The sequence below is a fragment of the Pocillopora verrucosa genome, chromosome 14 (assembly GCF_036669915.1).
Source record: "Pocillopora verrucosa isolate sample1 chromosome 14, ASM3666991v2, whole genome shotgun sequence".
In the NCBI taxonomy this organism is placed as follows: Eukaryota; Metazoa; Cnidaria; class Anthozoa; order Scleractinia; family Pocilloporidae; genus Pocillopora; species Pocillopora verrucosa.
The window spans coordinates 11,363,870-11,383,393 of NC_089325.1; the positions used below are offsets into that span (position 1 = coordinate 11,363,870).

Here is a 19,524-nt window from a genome sequence, read left to right on the forward strand (position 1 = left end):
ATAAAAGGCAAATGTGCGCGTATGGAAGTTAACTGTTTCACTTTTGATATAAACAAATAGTTTCTTAGCTTCTTAGCTAGCCTGTCAAAGCTTTGTCCAGCTTCTTGTGGATTATAGTCTCAATCAAAATGAACCATTTTTTACGGGGTTAGGACTGAAAAAACTGAAACACTTAAATCAATAGAAGTGCCCAGGAAAACATTCAGTTGAAATGCTCATGGCCTAGTTTGCATGCGCGAAAGAATTGCCGTGCCTTGAGAACATTTACTCGTGGAATCAGCTGACTCTAAGTTCAATTCCGGTAAATTTGCCCCTAAAATGAGCCATTCAGTAAATTTTATCTCTTCTGGTATTGTACTTACGCTGCTGGTCGACTCTCCTTCGTCGCAATAAGGCATGTTTTCAGTGGAAGAGAGAAAAATTACTTCCAATTCGAATAGCTGGAGAGCCAGGAAGATGATTTTTGGCGGCACTTGAGAGAGGCTCTTGATTAACACCTCGAACTGCACTATGGGATGGTAAGAAATTATACCTTGTCACCAGTCTCTCACAACTTTCTCTCTCCAATCCTCGTGGGCAGAAACATGGCGACTTTCATCGCCAAGTCCCTGTAGTAGAATGTGTCTTTATTCGAGAACCATTGCCTTTGTTTATGTATTTTGGAACCAGTTGATTTACAAATTTGATACTTAAATAGATAAGCGATATCATGGAACACATAAATTGTGCGTCGATCGTCAAAACACCGTCATAACTTTCGAAGTAAGGTTGACTGAAGTAGAAGTTTGCTTTGGGTTGTTGTCGAAAGAATAGTTTAATTTTGAAGTACACCTGGATCCACGATGCAAATCAAAAGCGTGGAAGCCTTAAAATCTTGGCTTACAACTCGTTTGGAGTCAGTGTAAGTATATATTCAGAGGAAAGCCGAACTGTATTTCGTAGACATACTAAATACTAACATTAACGACTCGTGCATGATGGCTCAAAATTGTTAAAACTGTACGATAGATGCCTTCGATGGGAACCTGGTTATTAAGTCATTTCAGAGTTGATTTGTCTCGCTGATGTTCAATTTCTATGAAGTATTGCTAACATTATTAGGCAATCTTTTGACGTTTATTAGAGATTAGACTTAAGGTTTCTTTCTGTTGGCATCAATAACTTAATTAGTTTTGTTAATTCTCTGACCTCTAAGAGTGACTAGCATCCAATTTCTCCTTACAATACCACCCCTGAAACACACATTTTGTTCACAAGACTAAAGATGATCACCAACCAGAGAAGTTATTGATTGTTCAACATTTTCTCCTTCTCGGCACCCTGGGAAATGTATACAAACAGTTTTTTTTCAGTATGGAGATTATGCATACTGACAAGCGGGTTTTTACTAAAGGGTTAATGGTAAGTTATTGTGTAGTTCAGAAAGCCTTGCCTTGTTCAAAAATGAAAGATTACTAATGATTAGAAGATCAGAAACGTATTTTTTTGTTGCTTTAACCTGATCTTAAGATTGACTTTTGGTAAGATTTCCATACAGCTCCTACTAATTCTGCATGCAGTTCTTGGATAAGGAAAGCAGTGGCCAAAACAGCACATTATCTTATGTAATATGGCTTTGTTTTAGCATAGTATGTGGTTATACAGAAATCTTTCCTAATTTTTTATGCCATTATCCTAGTAGTCTTATGGGACATCTAAAAAATTGAAAATTTGACTTAATATTGAAAATGGGACAAAAGCATTCCTCTGTGGTTTCTTAGGATGAATCAGCATGCTGTTAACCCTTTAACCCCCAGATCAAATTTGTAATTCTCCTTACTGTCAACCATACAGTTCTTATAATGTTAGTTCAGAGAATTTTGTATTGGATCAACTAATTATCACCAAATTTATATTTTTCTCTATGCTCATCACTAATCTAGATGATATTGTATTGATATAATAAGGAGAAATTCTGTCTTGGTCACTCGTGGGAGTTAAAGGGTTAAGTGATATAAATATAACCTTAATTTGTACCAGTTGGCAGAAATTTATTTGGTTTTATGACATAACCTTTGGTTTATTACAATTTCTCTCCTTATAAATGTTTCAGTTGTGATGCTGATCCAGCGGCTCTGGCCAAGTATGTTGTTGCTTTAGTGAAAAAAGACAAGCCTACAGAAGAACTCAAAGACATTTGTGTGGACCAGTTAGAAGTTTTCCTGTCTGGAGGTAAGATTCTCACTCAAGATTCTCTATGGAAAAGGTTGATACTCCTAACAATTCGAATGGATAATTTTATACATTTTTTGCAGAACCAGTCAAATGAGACTACTTCTTTTTTTCAGAAACTGGTACTTTTGTGAACACGCTGTTTGAAGCTCTTGCCACTTCCTCTTACATTCCTCAACCACTTGCTGAACCAAATCCCGCACCAATTGCTAGCTCTGCTCCTCTGCCAAAAGCTGTTCCTTCACAGTCAGCCCCAAATTCAACCACACCACAGGAAAAACCCAGGAAGTCATCAATATCAGAGGACTCACGAGTTCTAACAGAGGTAATTAAACATCTCATGTGACCTTTGTGCTCAACCCTTTAACCCCCAAGATCTGATTGTTAATTCTCCCCTCTAGCTGCAACACATTTCCTTGTGAATTAGATACGAGAATTTGGTGTTAGGTCAAGATAACAACTTCTAACTGATAAGTTTGAGTATTCTTATTACTTAGTTACTGGATAATGTATGTTTATTATAAGGAGAAGTTACATGTTGATCACTTCTGGGAATTTAAGGGTCAAAATTGTGATCAACATTGTGAATGTAATTGCTAGTGGATTTGTGTATAAGCTATTGTATATTTTAATAGCTGACTTAACCCTTTCATTCCCAGGAGTGACCAAGACAGAATTTCTCATTACAATTTCAATACAGTATCTAACAGACAAGTGATGAGAATAAAAACAATATTAATGGCAGATAGTAGGGAGTGAGAATTACTGATAAATCTTGGGAGTGTAAGGGTTAAGAAAGTTTGTTAAGGGTGATTGACAAAATCTTCATTTCAATTCTAGATTTGACTGGGTAAAATACCTTATTTTTCAGTTTATACTTCTGTAGTTAAATTTGGTGTTAGTTTTTTCATGTATTTGGTATCAACACTTGATTTTGGGATGGGTAGAATAAGGCCTGAAGGACTTTTGATGCCCAATCACATGCACAATCTCCTTGGGTATCAAAATGGAATAAAGTACAATCTTGAGAGGAAAATGTCAGTAGTAGTTCATCAGAAGTCACTTACTAGCCTAAGGTTTTTCCCCTTTGCATCTCTTCAATTCCAGCCTTCAGTATTAGATGATGATGACAGAGATTTTAAGAGAACAAGGAGAACCACAGATTCTAGCGACAAAATTACCAGCTCTGTGGTGTCCAGCAGTGGTGACAGATCTCGTAAGCGAAGGGGTGATGATGAAAGCAGATTCAGGGGTGACTACTCAAAGTTTGCAAAAGAGGAATCTGGTGGAATACGACATGGAGATTCTGAATCTCATGATGATCAGGGCTCCAGAAGTAAATCTGATGGTGCACATTATGACAATGCAACTTATCCTATTCCGAGTGCCATGCATCGTGAACGAAGTAATAAGCATTTGGATGGCCAGGATGGGTTAATGCAATCTGGCTTTATGAACTCTCATGATGATTCAAGGGGAAGGCGTGGCAGTCCCTCTTGGGATCGAAGAGGTGGTAGGATGGGGAGAGGACGATACAGAGATAACAGATTTAGAGATGACCGCTTGAGACATGGACGAGAAGAAAGAGAGAGAAGTGGTTCCAGAAAGTCTCGTTGTAGAGATTATGATGGTATGAATTCATTTTTTTTTTATTATTTTCTGGAAAAAATTTGTGGCTGTCCTCTTTTACATTGTGGGAATGCTAAGGTATAAAGGTTAATGCACTTGACTCTTGGTCAAGACCTTGCCAGGTCATTGTGTTGTGTACCTGAGCAAGGCTCTTTAACCCCTAAGATTGACTAGCATCTAATTTCTCCTTACAACATCACCCTTGAATCAAACATTGAGGTCATGAGAATAGAGGAAATGATCGCCAACTAAGGCAGCTCTTGATTAATAAACAAATTCTCCTTGTCAGCACCTTGGGAAATGTATAGTGAATAGTGTGCAGAACATGGATACTGATATTAGGGAGTAAAGGGTTAACTCTTATGGTATCTTTTTCCCCTTTGAGTATAAACAGGTACAATTTACTAGCAAACTGTTGGGAGAGTCTGACAGAATAAACAAATATATGAAATAGGGGGTGTGATTTGATTTGAAACCAAATATTCATAACTAACATTATAAGAAATGTTTGGCAGAGAGTAAATTGAAGGAATTACTTTCGAGATCTTAGGAGTGAAACTGTGATAGGGTTTTGAGATTGCCTTGGATCTGAAGTGTGGTCCTTTTTTTTTCCTCATAGAAAAAGGATTTTGCATGCGTGGGGAACTCTGCCCTTTTGATCATGGAAATGATCCAGTTGTTGTCCAAGATGTCCTTCCCCCAGGTATTTTAGGCTTTCCAGATGGCCAACCCATCCCACCTGCAACATTACCAGGCACTGCTGGTCCAATACCAGGGAGCTACCCTGCCCCACACCCAGCCCCACATCCTGCCCCAAACTCACAACCCCCTCCTCCCGGCACCACTGGTCCTCTACCAAATGATGTTCCCAAATCCAAAGCAAGCCAGGAAGGTCCTGACAGCACTGTACCTGTGAGTGGTCCAAGACCAACAGCCCCAAATAGAATGGTTCCTCCACACAGCCAAGCCCCAGTAATACCAATGCCAACAGTTCACATGATGCCAAACCCTATGTTAAGGCCACAGGCACCCCGTCCTCAATTTGGTAATCCATTTGAAGGTAGGCCCTAACATACTAATTATGGTAATGAAATTATTTGATATTTACACCAAACTTTGCTTCTTCCTAATTTATCTTCCAAATCATGATAATAATAACAATGAGGAAAACAAATTTTGTTATATAGTAGTAATGATGATCAATTATAGTGGCATTATATAGCAGAAACAGTTGTAAAAATTATCAAATGATCATGAGAATCCAGATGGAAGTTATCAGCTTAAGTCATTGAATTAAATGAAAATATTAAGATGTGCATTTACCTCACTGTTCTCTTAATTTTGAACTCTAGATTCCTACAATCCAGAACAGCCTCAATTTGACAGGACACCAGTGTGGATGAGACTTGGCAATGGCCGTCCTCCTCACCCTATTCCCCCTCATGGAATGTTTCACCCAAACATGGGTGGTATGAGGTCAAGGGAGCTTTTAGCAGTAACTCCAAATCCACCTCAGCTCACTGTTCAAGGTAAAATTTTTTCAGTTCATAATGGTAACTTTTTCCTTTTATGAACTTTATAGTTGGCCTTTGGTCATTTTGATAGTCAGAGCCAAGGAGACTTATTAATATCCGGGGTTATTAGTTAGGGAAGGCAGGGAGTGGGGGACTTTTTTTTTTTTTTGGTTGAAAAATGTAAATTATCTGAAACCAAGAAAATGCAATATTTAAAGCAGAAACTGCCAGTAAAACAGGCTTTCAGATAAAGGTATATTTTGAACTAAAATGCCTTAGGTTCTGGCCTACTCATGGCTTAAATATGTTTCTCATTGCAAAGGTATTTGCACAGCATATTCATAGCATGATCATCATGCTCCTGTATTTTAATTTTCAAATTTTTGTTTGGAGGAAGGGAAGGAGGAGGGCTTATTAGAAATATGAAGCTCTTAACAGAAGGCTTCGTAGAGAAGGGAGATTTCACAGAGCTTTTGATGTATTAGCCCTTAACACAGTAACATCAGTCTACATATTCTCCATACTGTTTGGTATACATCTCCAAAGGTACTGACAATGAGAATTTGTTTAGCAATCTAGAGTTTCTTCTGTTGGTGATCATTTGCTTTATTCTCATGACCTTTATGTTTGATTCACTGTGATATTGTGAGAAGCTAGATGCTGGTCATTCTTCATGGTCATACTGGGATTTCTAGATTCTAATTAGCAGACATTGCTGAAAAGGAAGGTTAAGTTGTGTTTTAAACCTACTCTGCCTTCATCTTGGCCATGTAATGAGTTGAAAATTGAAGCAGCTGCTCAGATGAGGAATCTAAAGAAGGAGGCTTACTTTTTGATAAAATTTGTGGTTTATTCTCTCTGATAGTTTCCAACATGTCTGCCCCTGGACCAAGGATGCCCACCATACCTGACAGAATAGTGATCCACTCAGATAATGCCCCTAATCCATCTCAAGATCACCAGCCACCAGCTCTGAAGCAACCGTCTGCCGTGCCACAGCCAGGTGTGATTCAGGCTCCTGGCAAAAAAGATGAAACTGCTCCAGTCAAAAGTCGACTTGGCTTTCCCAGGAAGTTTAGTGACACTCTGGAATTGAAGAAGATTCCTCGTGAATTAAACAACATTGCAAAGTTGAATGAGCATTTTCAACGATTTGGAACCATCAGGAACATTCAGGTGAACTTAAATACCCTTACTCTCTTGGTTTCACATCAGACAGGAATGTACTTGAGACTTGAGGCTTTGCCCTGCAAATTGTGTCAAATGAGGATGGTTGCATCACTGAGATTTGGCTAAAATTCACAGATTCTGGACAAAAGTTATCAAATGCTTCAAAATCTTATGATTTCTTTTTTTCCTAACTTGTGTGTTTACAGGTTTGTGCCTTTGGAGATCCTGAAGCAGCACTCGTTCAGTTTTCTCATCACCAAGAATGTAAAGCAGCTTATTCTTGTCCCGATGCTGTCCTTGGTAACAGATTTATCAGGGTGTTTTGGCACAACCCTGACAGGAACCAGAATAATAAGGTATACCATGGCTACATGTTCTAATCTTTCAGATTATTGTACTTCCAAAGTTTTTCAATCAGGGAAATACTTATTGTTGACTGTGGGTGATGTCTGAATTGTGAATTTCAGGATGGAAATTCAAGCAAAGAAGCCACACCATCCAGTAACTCTGGATCGGCATCTGCCGATGGGGAATCAACTGCAAAGGAGGACTCTATTAAGGTTTGACTTGACAAAAGATTATCACTTGAATTTCAGAAGGCTCAGTCAAAATTGAACCTGATGGTCTGAGAAGGGTACAAAATTTTTATTGATTGACACTTAACTCTTTAACTCCCAAGATTTGATTGGCAATTCTCCCTTCTACCTGCTTCACATTTCCTTGTAAATTAGTTACAAGAATTTGGCATTGAATCAAGATGACAAATTCTACCTGATTAGTTTAAGAATTCTTGTCACCTGTTTGCTGGATAATGTATGGATATTATAGGGAGAAGTTACACATTAATCACTTCAGGGAATGAAAAGGTTAAGGGCTGGTATAATAGGAATCTTAAGGGTCTCTGGGAATCTTAAGGGTCTCTGGGAATCTTAAGGGTCTCTGGGAATCTTAAGGGTCTCTGGGAATCTTAAGGGTCTCTGCCAAAGGCAACAAAACACACTTTTTCTCACAGAGGCAGTCATCAGTAATAATTATAATTCAATTTTTTTCTGCAATTACAATATGCATTTGTTAAAGATTGTTTGACATATGACACATTACATGGGAATGTTAGGACAGTGGAAAACACTTTTGAATTGCAGTTGTGTAATTCTGTAGTCATAATATTTTATCTTGATGTTTTCACAGCCTGCCACTGAACCTAAGGCAAAACCCACCATGTTTCAAAGTGGGAAGACAACTTTCTCAAAGACTACAAAGGCTCCTCCTGCTCTTACACCTTCTGGTCCAGCTTTGAACAAAAGGCAACAGGTGCTTCAAAAACAGGTTAGAGGCATGTTACCTTCCTTTCTACAGCAAATGGACAACATCCATCTGCAGAGCTTTTCAAGTAACAAGACCACTCAGATAGTTTGTACACAGTTACAAGAAGAGAAATTTTATGCCTGGCTTTGCAGATCTTAACTCTTTAACTCCCACATAAAATTTGCAATTCTCCTTACTGTTAATCATACAAGTCTTATAATGTTAGTTTGGAGAATTTAGTATTGGATCAACTAATTATACCCAAATTGACATTTTTCTTTATTCTTATCACTTATCTGGTTGATATTGTATAGATATTGTAAGGAGAAATTCTGTCTTGGTCACTCATGAGAGTGTAAGGGTTAAGTATAAATTAACATACCATCCTGTTTCTGTCTTTTTTGTTTAAATGACAGGAAGCTATGAAAAAGAAGCTTGAAATTCAGAAACAAAAGCAAGAACTGCTTAACAAGCAAATTCAAGAACAAAAGGTATGAAGCTTAAAATATTAATTTTACTGCCTCACTCAAACAATCACAGCATACTCAACAGTTACTCTTGGTTTCAAGGCTTTTCTGTGTTATGTTATTGTAAGAAAATAATCATTACTTCAGTTTCATATAGTTGTTAAATCTCCTAATCTCCACTGATAACACACTGTGTTTGCTCTCTTTCCAGCTTTTAATCTCCAAGCTGGAGAAGAAAAACTTGAGTGCTGCAGAGAAAGAGTTGATAATGAAGGTTAGAGACTCCCTGCTCAAGGATGGATTTTCATGAAGTCCTTTTATCACATTTAATTTGTACCTTTTCATCACTTTTGTTTGAAGAACTTGCAAAGTTAATATTTATATCTGGTTTTTTTTTTGTTTTGTTTTTTTTAAACAGACCATCAAATCTCTAAGTTCAAACATTGAAACATTGAAGAAAGAAGTGGAGTTAACAGCAATGGCAGCCAAATCAAAAGAGAGTCCTTCACAGGCAAGACAAATTGTAAGTAGACACTCTGAGTTGGTTTTATCAAGGACCCTTTTTTGTAGTAACAGTCAAGTCCAGCAGAATTTGTCACATAGACACACAGTCTTATAATGAACATGTTATGGGATGATTTTTATTCATCTCTCATCAGCTGTTCTTTTTAATGATAATGTAAAATGAACATCTTAACCCTTTAACTCCCAAGATCTCATTAGTAATTCTTTTTACTGTCTGACATACAATTCTTATGATGTCAGTTTGGAGAATTTGGTATTAGATCAAATAATAATCCCCTAATTGATAGTTTACTTTATTCTCATTGCTTCTATGCTTGATATTGTGTTGATATTGTAAGGAGAAATTCTCTCTTGGTCATTCATGGGAGTTAAAGGGTTAAAGAGTTTCCAAGGCTGATATTTTGAGTGTTAGTCCTCTGTCTACTCACTCTGACAAAGGACTGATGCCAGAAACATCAGCTTTAAAAGCTTTCTTAGGTGACCAATTTACATTATCAACTTATTTGATAAAACTGGACTATCTTGGAGTACTCCTGCCTTACACAGCACCACAGAAATTTGCCCCCTTCTTAATGGTAGTCTATCATGGTCCTGAACTCGTATCCATTCCAATTACATATTTCAGTCTCAATACCAATGAATTGGATCATTAAATCATTAGTACAAACTACCAAAATATTGTACAGTTAGTAATCAAGAACTTTTTCTTATTTCAGGCTCAAAAAGCAATTCTTGACCAAGAATTAGATCTCATTACCCATCAAAACACAGGAGAAGACACCACAGAACTGAAGAAAAAAGTTGAAGAACTAAAACAAGAGGTACTATACCTATTCACTTAGACAGTCAATGTGGGACAATGTACTTAACCTGTTAACTCCAAAGATCTGATTGCTAGTTCTCCCTTTAGCTGCCCCACATTTCCTCTTAAATTAGTGAGGAGAATTTGGTATTAGAGATAGTTAACAACTTCTACCTGATAAGTTTGAGAATTCTCCTCACATATTTAGATCACATAGATTAAATCCAATTTTGTAATTCACGTTTTCAATATTATTCAATTTATATGTTTATTATTTTTATTTAAAATTGTTATTTTAGGTACATGCAATTCAGCTCCCAGCTGCAAGTTGCACTTTTTTCAATAAACATATCTATCTATCTATCTGTCTGTCTGTCTGTCTGTCTGTCTATCTATCTATCTATCTTTCTATCTAACTATCTATCTATCTATCTATCTATCTATCAATCTATCTGTCTGTCTGTCTGTCTATCTATCTATCTATCTTTCTATCTAACTATCTATCTATCTATCTATCTATCTATCTATCTATCTGTCTGTCTGTCTGTCTGTCTGTCTGTCTGTCTATCTATCTATCTATCTTTCTATCTAACTATCTATCTATCAATCTATCTCTGTTCGTGGTATAATGTTTGGATATCATAGGGGGAAGTCAAGAGGTTTATCACTTCTGGGAGTTAAAAGGTTAAGCACTCAGTAAGTCTGCTGGGGTTTCAATAGAAGCAGGTTACTGGTGGTTACTGCTGCCTTTAAGACCTCTTACAGCCATCTGTAAAGCCTACAAGCTGCTTCTGTCTTTGGGTTTTTAAAATTATTTAAACCCTTGAGTCTATGAAAAATACCTGAGTGTGATTGATCCTTGTCTATGAAACACATTTACATGAAGAACATTATTTCATAATTTTGAATATCAAATTGAAAGCCAAAGAATATCAAGCTACTTCATTATATAAAATCATCTTTCTTTCACTTTTTCCTTTTTTTCAGGCCAAATCTCTGGGATTGTTAGACCCACCTAATAAAGGGCGTGGCAGAGGTGTAGTTAGAGGTAGAGGCAGAGGAACAGCTGCTAGAGGCAGGCCTCTGCCAAAAACAACACGGGTGTGGACAAGAGAGAGTGCCACCCTAGATCACAGACCCAAACAGATTGTTGTGAATGAAGTCACACCAGAACAGAAAGAGGACATCTCAGAACACTACAGTGTAAGTTTTTTTGAAACAAAGTGTTCAATAACTTGGTAGCTGTATGTTTCCTAACATTGTTGTTAACATCAGTCCAACCCTATATATATTTTTTTGTGACAGGAATTTGGAATTGTTGACAATGAAGAATATATTGAGGACAAGAATACACTTCACCTGACTTTTCGCACAAGAAAAGAAGCAGAAATCGTAAGAATAAATATTTCTTTCTTCTTGAAGCTGTTATAGTGTGTGCTCTTTTTCGCAGTTTGACCATGGATAAGTAATAGCTGGAGCAAAAATTATCTAAAGAAAATGGGAATAATTAAACTGTGTTGATGGTAATGCAGGAAAGTATCTCAAGAACTTTTCAACAAGCAAATTCCTGTCCTTCAAATTAACTGTAAACTATTTCACTTCATGGCAGTGTACTTACTTCTGTTTTGTTGTGTTAGGCTTACAACAAAGGGAAAATGTTCAAAGGAAGAGCTCTGAAAGTTTCATGGTTTCGTGCCTCAGTCCCTCCTCCTTCTCCATCTACAGCTGTTCCAACCACTCCCACCACACCCACAACCCCTACCACTCCAACAACACTGAGGAAAGTTGAGGAAGAGCTAGGACTTTTTGATGCAGAATTTGTAAGTTGATGATGGCTTGGTTGAAGCACTTTGAGACTTTGAGCATTTTGCTCTAAATTCCTGTTAGTTACCAGTCCTGGGGCCCATTTCTTGAAATACCTGGTAACTTAACAGGCCCAAAAAGCTGATTCTTGTGTCTTTTGTTTCATTTAATCTCCAAAATTGTCTGTTTAACCCCTTTACACTCTATCATCAATGTGCATATTCTTCCCACTGTTTTTTTTGTATATTTCCAATGGTACTGACAAGATGAATTTTTTGATAATCAGGAGCTTCTTTAATTGGTAATCATTTCCTTTATTCTCATGACTTTTGCATTTGGTTAAGGCAGATACTGTAAGGAGAATTTAGAATCCAGTCACTGTTATCAGTTTTTAGTACATTTCTTTTGTTACTGACAAGGATTCTTTTGATAATGATCAAAGCTTCTTAGGATATCGATCATTTCCTTTGTTCTTTTGACATTAATGTGTGCTTGAGGGGTGATATCTCGAGGATAAATTAGATGCCAGTCACTCTAAGGGGTCAAAGGGTGAACAGTTGTGTTCCCTTTTCAGGGAAAACATGAATTTGATCCTGAGACAGATGAAGCCCTCCTTTTGGGGGAAGACTTTGATGAGGAAGAAGAAGAAGAAGATGAGCGGTCATGGAAAAGATAGTTACAGCATGCATGACTTTGAATGGAAAAATAGGACTATTACATGTTGTAACTTAACATTTTGTGATATGGATAGGAAAGCCACTCTGCTATCTTCCAGAGTAACAGTTTATTTATGTGAGCATGCCACATAATTCTGTAACCAAATTGAGGTACTACTCAAATTTTAGATGAAATGTAGTTATCTTATGTTGTTATTGCTATTTTAATTTTATTTCATGTTGTTATGAACCATTGTACAGTGAAAAAGTCATTAACTTTAGAAGAGTGAAATGATTCTTTAAAAAAAGAAAAATGAAAAGAACTTCTACAAAGAGAAAAGAACAAAAAACAGTTGCTTGACTTCAAGCTTCTAGAAGAAAATTATTTCCCTTGTGGAAAAAAAAGTGAACGAGACAAAAAAAAAATGTTTTGCACTTCTGACAAAAAAAAGTAAAAAAAAAAAAAAAAAAAAAATTCTCTCAAAAGTCAATAATCAATGTGATTGTATGGAGACTGTGGTCAAAGATTTGTGATGAAAAGCCTGGAAAATGCTTGACATTACAAGGAGGAAGAATGGAATGGAAAACAGTTTCTTATGGACTGAAGAGGAACTGTCTTAAAGATCTTGCATCATTTGCAGGCAAGGATATGCAAGGTCAGTGTTTGTAATTTTTCTCCCTTAAATCATGGTTCTTGATATTATTCACTTGAAGACGGTAAGTCTAAAGACAACCCGTATAACCCAACGTCAGTAGGCATACTCTCAGGCAGGTTGTCATACAATTGTATGCACCCCAGTTTGTGAAGGGTTACTCAAGGTTTCACATACTGTCTGTATGAATAAGCAAGTACATGTGATTTTCCACCAAGATCTCATTAGCAATTCCCCTCCCTGTCTGCTGTACATTCCTTGTAATGTTAATTCTAAGAATCTGGTGTTGGATCAACCTTTAATCCCCTAATTGATAACTTTCTTTATTTTCATCCTTGTCTGCTTGATATCATATTAATATTGCAAGTAGGAACTATGTGTTAATCACTTATGAGGGAGAAAAGTCAAGTATCATATTATATAGAGTACTGTGGAAGAATTAAACAATTGGAAAACGGAAACCAAAAACTTTTATTTCACCACTTTCAAAGATGTTAAATTGCCTAATAGGTTGTACTGCAGTTTACAGATATCTTTTGTAGCGAATGTTTTAACTTATTTTGGTAAAGAAGAAGGAAAGGTTTATTTTATATCTAGCACAGCAATGCCCTAGGAGAGTGAAATCCTTCAGTGATGGGACTCCTGACTTCACTTTATCAAGAAACTGGAGGAGAAAAAAGAGGTACATACATCTTAGTCAACAATTGAGTATCACACAACAGCATGCGCATTGGAAGGAACAACTCAAAATAATATAGGTATGTTTAGATTAAAGTCTGCAAACATGGTTATAATGCTTTAGATTCTTCTGTATTAGTGAGGTATATTTTGAACAAGAAATACAGGTCTTCTTTTCTTGTGTTAACATAGTCTCTCTCTTTCTTAAGGATCTCAGTAACTTAACAGGCCTGTAAAGCTGCTCTGTTCTCATTCAAGATGGGGGTTTCAAAAGTTTTGAAAATTATTCAATTAAACCATCAAGTAAAGAATCGAAGTGGACTGGTTAGGGTGCCAGAACCAGATTCTTTATTCTTTAAATTTTGATTTCAAAATAAGGCTTTGGGCCAATTAATTTACAGGGATTTTTGAGAAACAGCCACAGAATTCTTCCACCCACTCAACCCCCCCCCCCCTTCCTTTGTATTGAGAGGAGGTTAAGTAAAATGGAAAAAGTTCTCCATTGCTGAGATACTATTTCCTGTGACAGAGAGCTGCCTTTTCCAACTGGTGGTTAATTAACTTTTAAATTCATGAAGAGACTTGTATCAAGTATTGCTAATGCAATGCAATGCAATTTCACACTATTGAATCTAAAACCACTGGTTGCACTTGACAGCAATTTTCCAAAGAACATGGTTGAAACTGCACAATTTCTTGGATTGATTACCTGTAAGGATATCCATGGTACTTGGAACGAAACACAGACAGCAGCAAGCTGAAGAACAACACCACAAGACCCAAACCAACCATAACTACAACTGAGAAAGAAGATCCAACCTTAGTTCAATATGGTTACAATGTGAGCATGTATGGAAAACTACAAACTGAATCGAAGGACTTCAGAATTGAAGGACTACAAGAACCACTCTAGTCTGTTCCAGGCATTTACCGGTAGTTGGTAAAATGGAGCAAAAATTTAACAGTGCCATAGTAGCAGTGGAGTGAAAAGGTCCAAAGGTTTAAATCTGGGCAAAGAAGTCCAAAGGTTTAGATCTGGGCAAGTAAAACACACTCTTTAAGCAACCCAAAACTCCCTTGGTTCTCACTTGTCCAAACTCGTGCTTTGTTTTACTAACTGAATGCATAGAACAAGCTAGAACCACTCAGAATAATCGATATTTCTTCATCTCCTTCAAAGACACTGTCAGCTATCAATTCCAAGCAATACCCACTGACATATATATCAATTCTTGGTGAACAAACAATAGTTATTTTACCAATGTTCCTCCTCACATTTTCTCTCTGTTTCAGGCAACAGATTAACAGTGTATGAAAAGATTTTACTGGGACTTAAACTTCAAAAGCAAAGGCAGTTAGAACACTTACTTCTACGTTTTCCAATCTCTTTGACTTCAAATGCCTTCTCATTAAGAAGAATCATTCCAACAACATACAAGGCATCTTTGAAAATGGGTCAAGGATTAGGCCAAGATATAGCAAAACTTTTTAAAAAGTATTTTAAATATGAAGTACATTCCTTTTTTTTAACTCACAGTGAATATCAATTAAACTGATGACTCAAATAAAATAAAACAGCCATACTTCTCTAACAAAATAATTAAATTAATTAAAACCCTTCTTCAGCCACACTAGAATTACCATATTAGCATCATAGTTGCAATCCCAGTTCTGGTGTTTCCTCTTGTTATACCACATTATGGTAAAAACTCCAAGAAAGAGGAGAACAAAAGTAGCTATTTTAAACCCTAATTATGTCAGGATTTACAAATGTTCCTCTATAGACATGGTATTGGTTATTTCTAGGAACCACATATTATTCAAGTATTCATTCATTTGCTAAATGTTCAAAAGGTTTCCTTTGAAGTTCTGAAGTTTTACAGCTGATTTAAAACCTTTTCTCACTTGTTGTTTATTTAAAAAAATACATTTATTTATTGCTACAAAAGGATACTCAGAAAAATGACAATATGAGTTTCAGCAACAAACTGTGCTTGACTGCTGCCATGTATGTAGCTCTAAATAAAAAAACAATATGTTTATATTTTCATTTAATACCACCTAGGAGAAGTGAAATAAACTTTCATATGTTTAAATCTCAAACAATGAGTGTATATCAAGATGCATGACTTCTTTACCATCCATCACTTGCAACTTACCACTTGTCCTGTTTGTGGATTCTTGTGGGCATAAGGAGGTCCTCGGATGTGATTCCACATCTGACCAGAAGTCATGACAAATACCACACACTGTTTAAGGACAAAATGTTTTGAATTTTTTTAAAATATTTCAAATCTCACTAAGTTTAAGCACAATTGCAAGCAATTAAGTTTAGGTTTCTTTTCGGACTCTCAAATGACAGCAGTGTCATAATTTGATTAGACAAAAATTACATGATTTGCGGAGTACATTTAGATGTTTTCATGTGAAAATAAAAGGAACAAAATGTTTACCAGAGCTCCAATTGCCCAGTATGTCTTGTTGTAGAGGAACTCCAAGTTTTTGCGTCGCACATAGAGTAGTCCTCCAATCAGAACTACTAGCAAACCCATTATCACAGCACCCATGTAATTGGGTGGACGGAATACCCTGATCTGCAAAAAACACCAAACAACAATAAATGTTTATTTGATAAGTAATAACACAAAAAGAAGGTTAACAGGTTTTACCACTTATCTAGTTTTGAATCAACTAATTTAAATGCACACCATAAAAATACTACTACAACAAAAAGTTGTAGCACAGAAGCAACATGATTACAAAAACTTGTTGTTCAACATGGATAGTTAAGACAAGTTTATGGAAACCACACATACATTAACATCTGTGCGTTCTGCTACCCATCTGGCCAACTGTTCTGCAGAGAAGCCCATTCTACCATGAAAACAACAAATGTTTAAGTGAACAATCAAAAGTATGTAAAAGGGTCACTGATACAAATGAAGTAGAAGAACTAACATAATGTATCCTGTCCATTACAATCAGTCCCTCAAAAATTTAAAGGGGTTAAGTTTCTAAAGAAGCTGTGGTGCTGTGTCAGTGGGAGAGTATAGCAGGGTAATTTACTACTATTAACTAAGTTGATAATGTAAATAGGCCACCATAAAGAGTTTAAAAGCTGACACTTCCAGCATTAGTCCTTCATCAGAGCAATTGATGCTAAATGTAATCAGTTAGCATTGCAATGTAGATATTTTACCTTTGAATATCATAAGTGTCTGCCTTTTTGGGTTTTCCTTTTGGTGGAAAGTGCATGAACATTGGTGCAGAATTCAATCGCAGCTATAAACAAAAAAAACAGTGAGTTGTGTCAAGACACAAAGAAGCTCCAAAGTTTTACTGCAACAGGGTGGGTACCATTTGAAGTAATAACTTTGAAAAATTACTTAAATGACTAGTCTTACCGCACTAAATACATCTGGACCTTCATCAAAATCAACAACTGCAAAAAACACTTTGTTGGAATACTGCTGAGAATAACGCCAAGAGTTGGCAAGGATTGTAAACTCGTTATTAGCTTCTCTGTTGGATGAAAAAAGAAAAACACAGTTTAGAACTACAGCAACAAGATTTAAACCTGTGTCATTAACACTTTTCATACCCTAACATCAGCATGCATATTCCCTACACTGTTTTCTAAACATTTTCATCAATACTAACAAGGGGAAACTTGCTCACCCCTTTCCCACGATTTTCTACTCCAATATTTCTGTAGTAGTCAGTTCTCCTTGCTGTCTCTCATCCATCTCATTAATTTAACCCTTTAATTCCCAGATCCAATATGTAATTCTCCTTACTGTCTGTCATATTATTCTTATGATGTTAGTTTAGAAAATTTAGTACAGGGTCAACTAATTAGCCCCAAATTGATATTTTTCTTCATTCTCAACACTTATCTGGTTGATGTTGTATTGATATTGTGAGGAGAAATTCTGTCTTGGTCACTCATGAGAGTTAAAGGGTTAAGCTGAGAATTTGGATTCAAATCAAACAATTGATACTCATGCATTCTTATAATCTTTCTGCTTGTTACTGCATTGAAATTACTTACAAGTTACTCCTTGGAATTAAAGGGTTAAAAATCTGAATCGACAGCTTCTTTAGACACTGTTCAAATTGGTTATTCTCATCACACCATATCCCCTTGATGATACTCATGCATTCTTGTCACCTTTCTGCATGTCACTGTATTGAAATTACTTATTAGTTACTCCTTGAATCATAGTATTAACAATATGAATCAACAGCTTCTTTAAACACTGTTCAAATTGGTTATCCTCATTACTTTAATCCTTTAACTCCCATGAGTGACCAAGACAGAATTTCTCCTTACAATATCAATACCACATCAACCAGATTATAAAGTGATGAGAATAAAGAAAAATATCAATTTGGGGATAATTAGTTGATCCAACGCTAAATTCTCTTAGCTAACATTGTAAGAATTGTATGGTTGAAAGAAAGGAGAATTACAAATTTGATCTGGGAGTTAAAGGGTTAACCCTATATTCAATGTTGATAATGTAATAAGAAATTACCTACCTACAAATGGTACATTGTCTGTGTGGTGCAAGAGCTGTAAGCATAAGGATGACAGAGTAATTCCTTGGTGATGCTCGTAAGTATGTTCTGTATTTGTCTCCATTTAATCTAATGACTGGCTTCCTTTGGTTCCAGTCCATAAGCTGTTTGACTCTAGTTTCCAACAGAGACTGAAAATTTAACAGAACAGTAATTCTCAGAACTAAGTTCATCATTGAGTTCTCCTGTGTGTCTAGGCACATGAGGCCTCGACCAAAGATCAACTTTGATCTGTGTCAGCTACCATTCCCATCAAGAGTAGGCTTTTCATATAAATGTTTGGTTTCTCATTGAGATTTGTTCCAAAGAGGGTTTGTTGGTTAGGCAAAAAGAAAAACTTGGAGAGACCAAATAATTTACTGAGGTACTTTTCCAAGAACTGGGTCAGTCAGACATTGAGAGACTTATAATTTTGAGGGGTTAGCCTTAATACCAGTATGTACCAACTTACATGTACTGGCTAACTTGTTGGTCATTATAAGGAACCATTCACCTCCAAGAACAATGTGAAAAAGATAGTTTTGGCAAAAGATTTCAGTTTAAAAGCAACTTTTGTTCCAGAAAACAAGTGACTGTTAATCAGTTAGGTATATTTTAAATAATTAAATTCAACTTGGAAACTATGAGAGCAAATTGACAAATTTGCAGGGCTAATTAAAAAATTGCACATCAAAAAAAAGAAAAATTTACAAAGACGCCAATTCATTTTTCTTTTTCCCAGCTCGTTCTCTTGGTTATAAGTAGATAAACCGTTCCTGGGTTCAAAACAAATTGGAACAAAGCAGTTTTAACTCACAGAGTGACTATGATTATCACGAGTGAAAAAAGCTTCAATTTACAGGGTTACACAGCTGAAATATGGAAAAATAATTTCCCGAAACGCTGAAAAGTAAAATTATTCAATAGCCTTTTGTCAGGGGCTCAATGCGGCATCTGTCAATGAAAGCAGGTTATTGACAGGAAGGCTGCAAATTCGGTCAACCGGATCTAGCATCTGTGTTAAGCGTTTTCGAAATATTTGATAACTTGGGTGATCTTTCTTAACTTTTGTTCATTTTAAAAAGTTTCTTACCTCTTTTGAGACTTTCTTCTTGCCATAACAGTCTGAAAGGCCAAGTATAAGTGCTAAGAGAAGCAGCCAACCGCGAGACGCCATGTTGGAGCTTCCAAGTTGGTAACCAGACCCCGTGAGTGTACTCCGATACTTGTAAGGGAGGGTGGGGTGGGTGCTAAGATTGGCGATTCTCAGTGTATCACTGCAAAATTTCAACATAGCCTCCTTTAGTAATTCTGGTTCAAACCACAACAGAAATAGCAGGGTAAAAAGACTCGGGAAGGAAAGCAACTCATGAAAGTGTTTTCAAATAACTTTCATCATTGGCTGAGTTTTGAAAGAAAGGCAGTTGGTAAAGTGGAGGGCAGATGGGGGAGGGGGAGGTGGGGGGGTGGTTGTCAACAAAGATATTTAACAGTTCATAATAAGGGGTGCAACTTTGCTGCCTGGTTAATTTAGTTTAGTTTAATAAAGTA

The 19,524-nt window shown here is 36.4% G+C and overlaps 2 protein-coding genes across 2 annotated transcripts; one reads left to right on the top strand and one right to left on the bottom strand.

Moving 5' to 3' along the window:
• Positions 1 to 582: 582 nt before the first annotated feature.
• Positions 583 to 13,210, top strand: LOC131789650 (RNA-binding protein 26). Its single transcript, XM_059106803.2, has 18 exons — positions 583 to 901; positions 2,093 to 2,211; positions 2,328 to 2,536; positions 3,319 to 3,841; positions 4,460 to 4,900; positions 5,193 to 5,369; positions 6,220 to 6,530; positions 6,731 to 6,880; positions 6,992 to 7,084; positions 7,713 to 7,850; positions 8,246 to 8,320; positions 8,508 to 8,570; positions 8,715 to 8,819; positions 9,538 to 9,642; positions 10,611 to 10,826; positions 10,929 to 11,015; positions 11,261 to 11,443; positions 12,001 to 13,210. The coding sequence occupies exons 1-18, from the start codon at positions 843 to 845 to the stop codon at positions 12,100 to 12,102; spliced, it is 3,156 nt and encodes a 1,051-aa protein (XP_058962786.2). The 5' UTR covers positions 583 to 842; the 3' UTR covers positions 12,103 to 13,210.
• Positions 13,188 to 19,168, bottom strand: LOC131789651 (tumor suppressor candidate 3). Its single transcript, XM_059106804.2, has 11 exons — positions 19,067 to 19,168; positions 17,956 to 18,125; positions 16,818 to 16,935; positions 16,613 to 16,695; positions 16,230 to 16,287; positions 15,867 to 16,007; positions 15,573 to 15,662; positions 15,368 to 15,431; positions 14,782 to 14,856; positions 14,123 to 14,213; positions 13,188 to 13,399 (listed from the first exon to the last, which is right to left on the bottom strand). Exons 1-11 carry the CDS (start codon positions 19,148 to 19,150, stop codon positions 13,384 to 13,386), a joined length of 990 nt encoding a protein of 329 aa, XP_058962787.1. The 5' UTR covers positions 19,151 to 19,168; the 3' UTR covers positions 13,188 to 13,383.
• Positions 19,169 to 19,524: the final 356 nt, after the last annotated feature.

Excerpts from the sequence above, each read along its gene's own strand:
- LOC131789650 (XM_059106803.2), top strand. The coding sequence starts at position 843 with ATGCAAATCAAAAGCGTGGAAGCCTTAAAATCTTGGCTTACAACTCGT. Across the intron at positions 7,085-7,712 it reads CAAAGGAGGACTCTATTAAG|CCTGCCACTGAACCTAAGGC; the intron begins GTTTGACTTGAC and ends ATGTTTTCACAG. Across the intron at positions 10,827-10,928 it reads ACATCTCAGAACACTACAGT|GAATTTGGAATTGTTGACAA; the intron begins GTAAGTTTTTTT and ends TTTTTGTGACAG.
- LOC131789651 (XM_059106804.2), bottom strand. The coding sequence starts at position 19,150 with ATGGCGTCTCGCGGTTGGCTGCTTCTCTTAGCACTTATACTTGGCCTT. Across the intron at positions 16,288-16,612 it reads GACACTTATGATATTCAAAG|AATGGGCTTCTCTGCAGAAC; the intron begins GTAAAATATCTA and ends TTTTCATGGTAG. Across the intron at positions 14,857-15,367 it reads TCATATTGTCATTTTTCTGA|ATGCCTTGTATGTTGTTGGA; the intron begins GTATCCTTTTGT and ends CCATTTTCAAAG.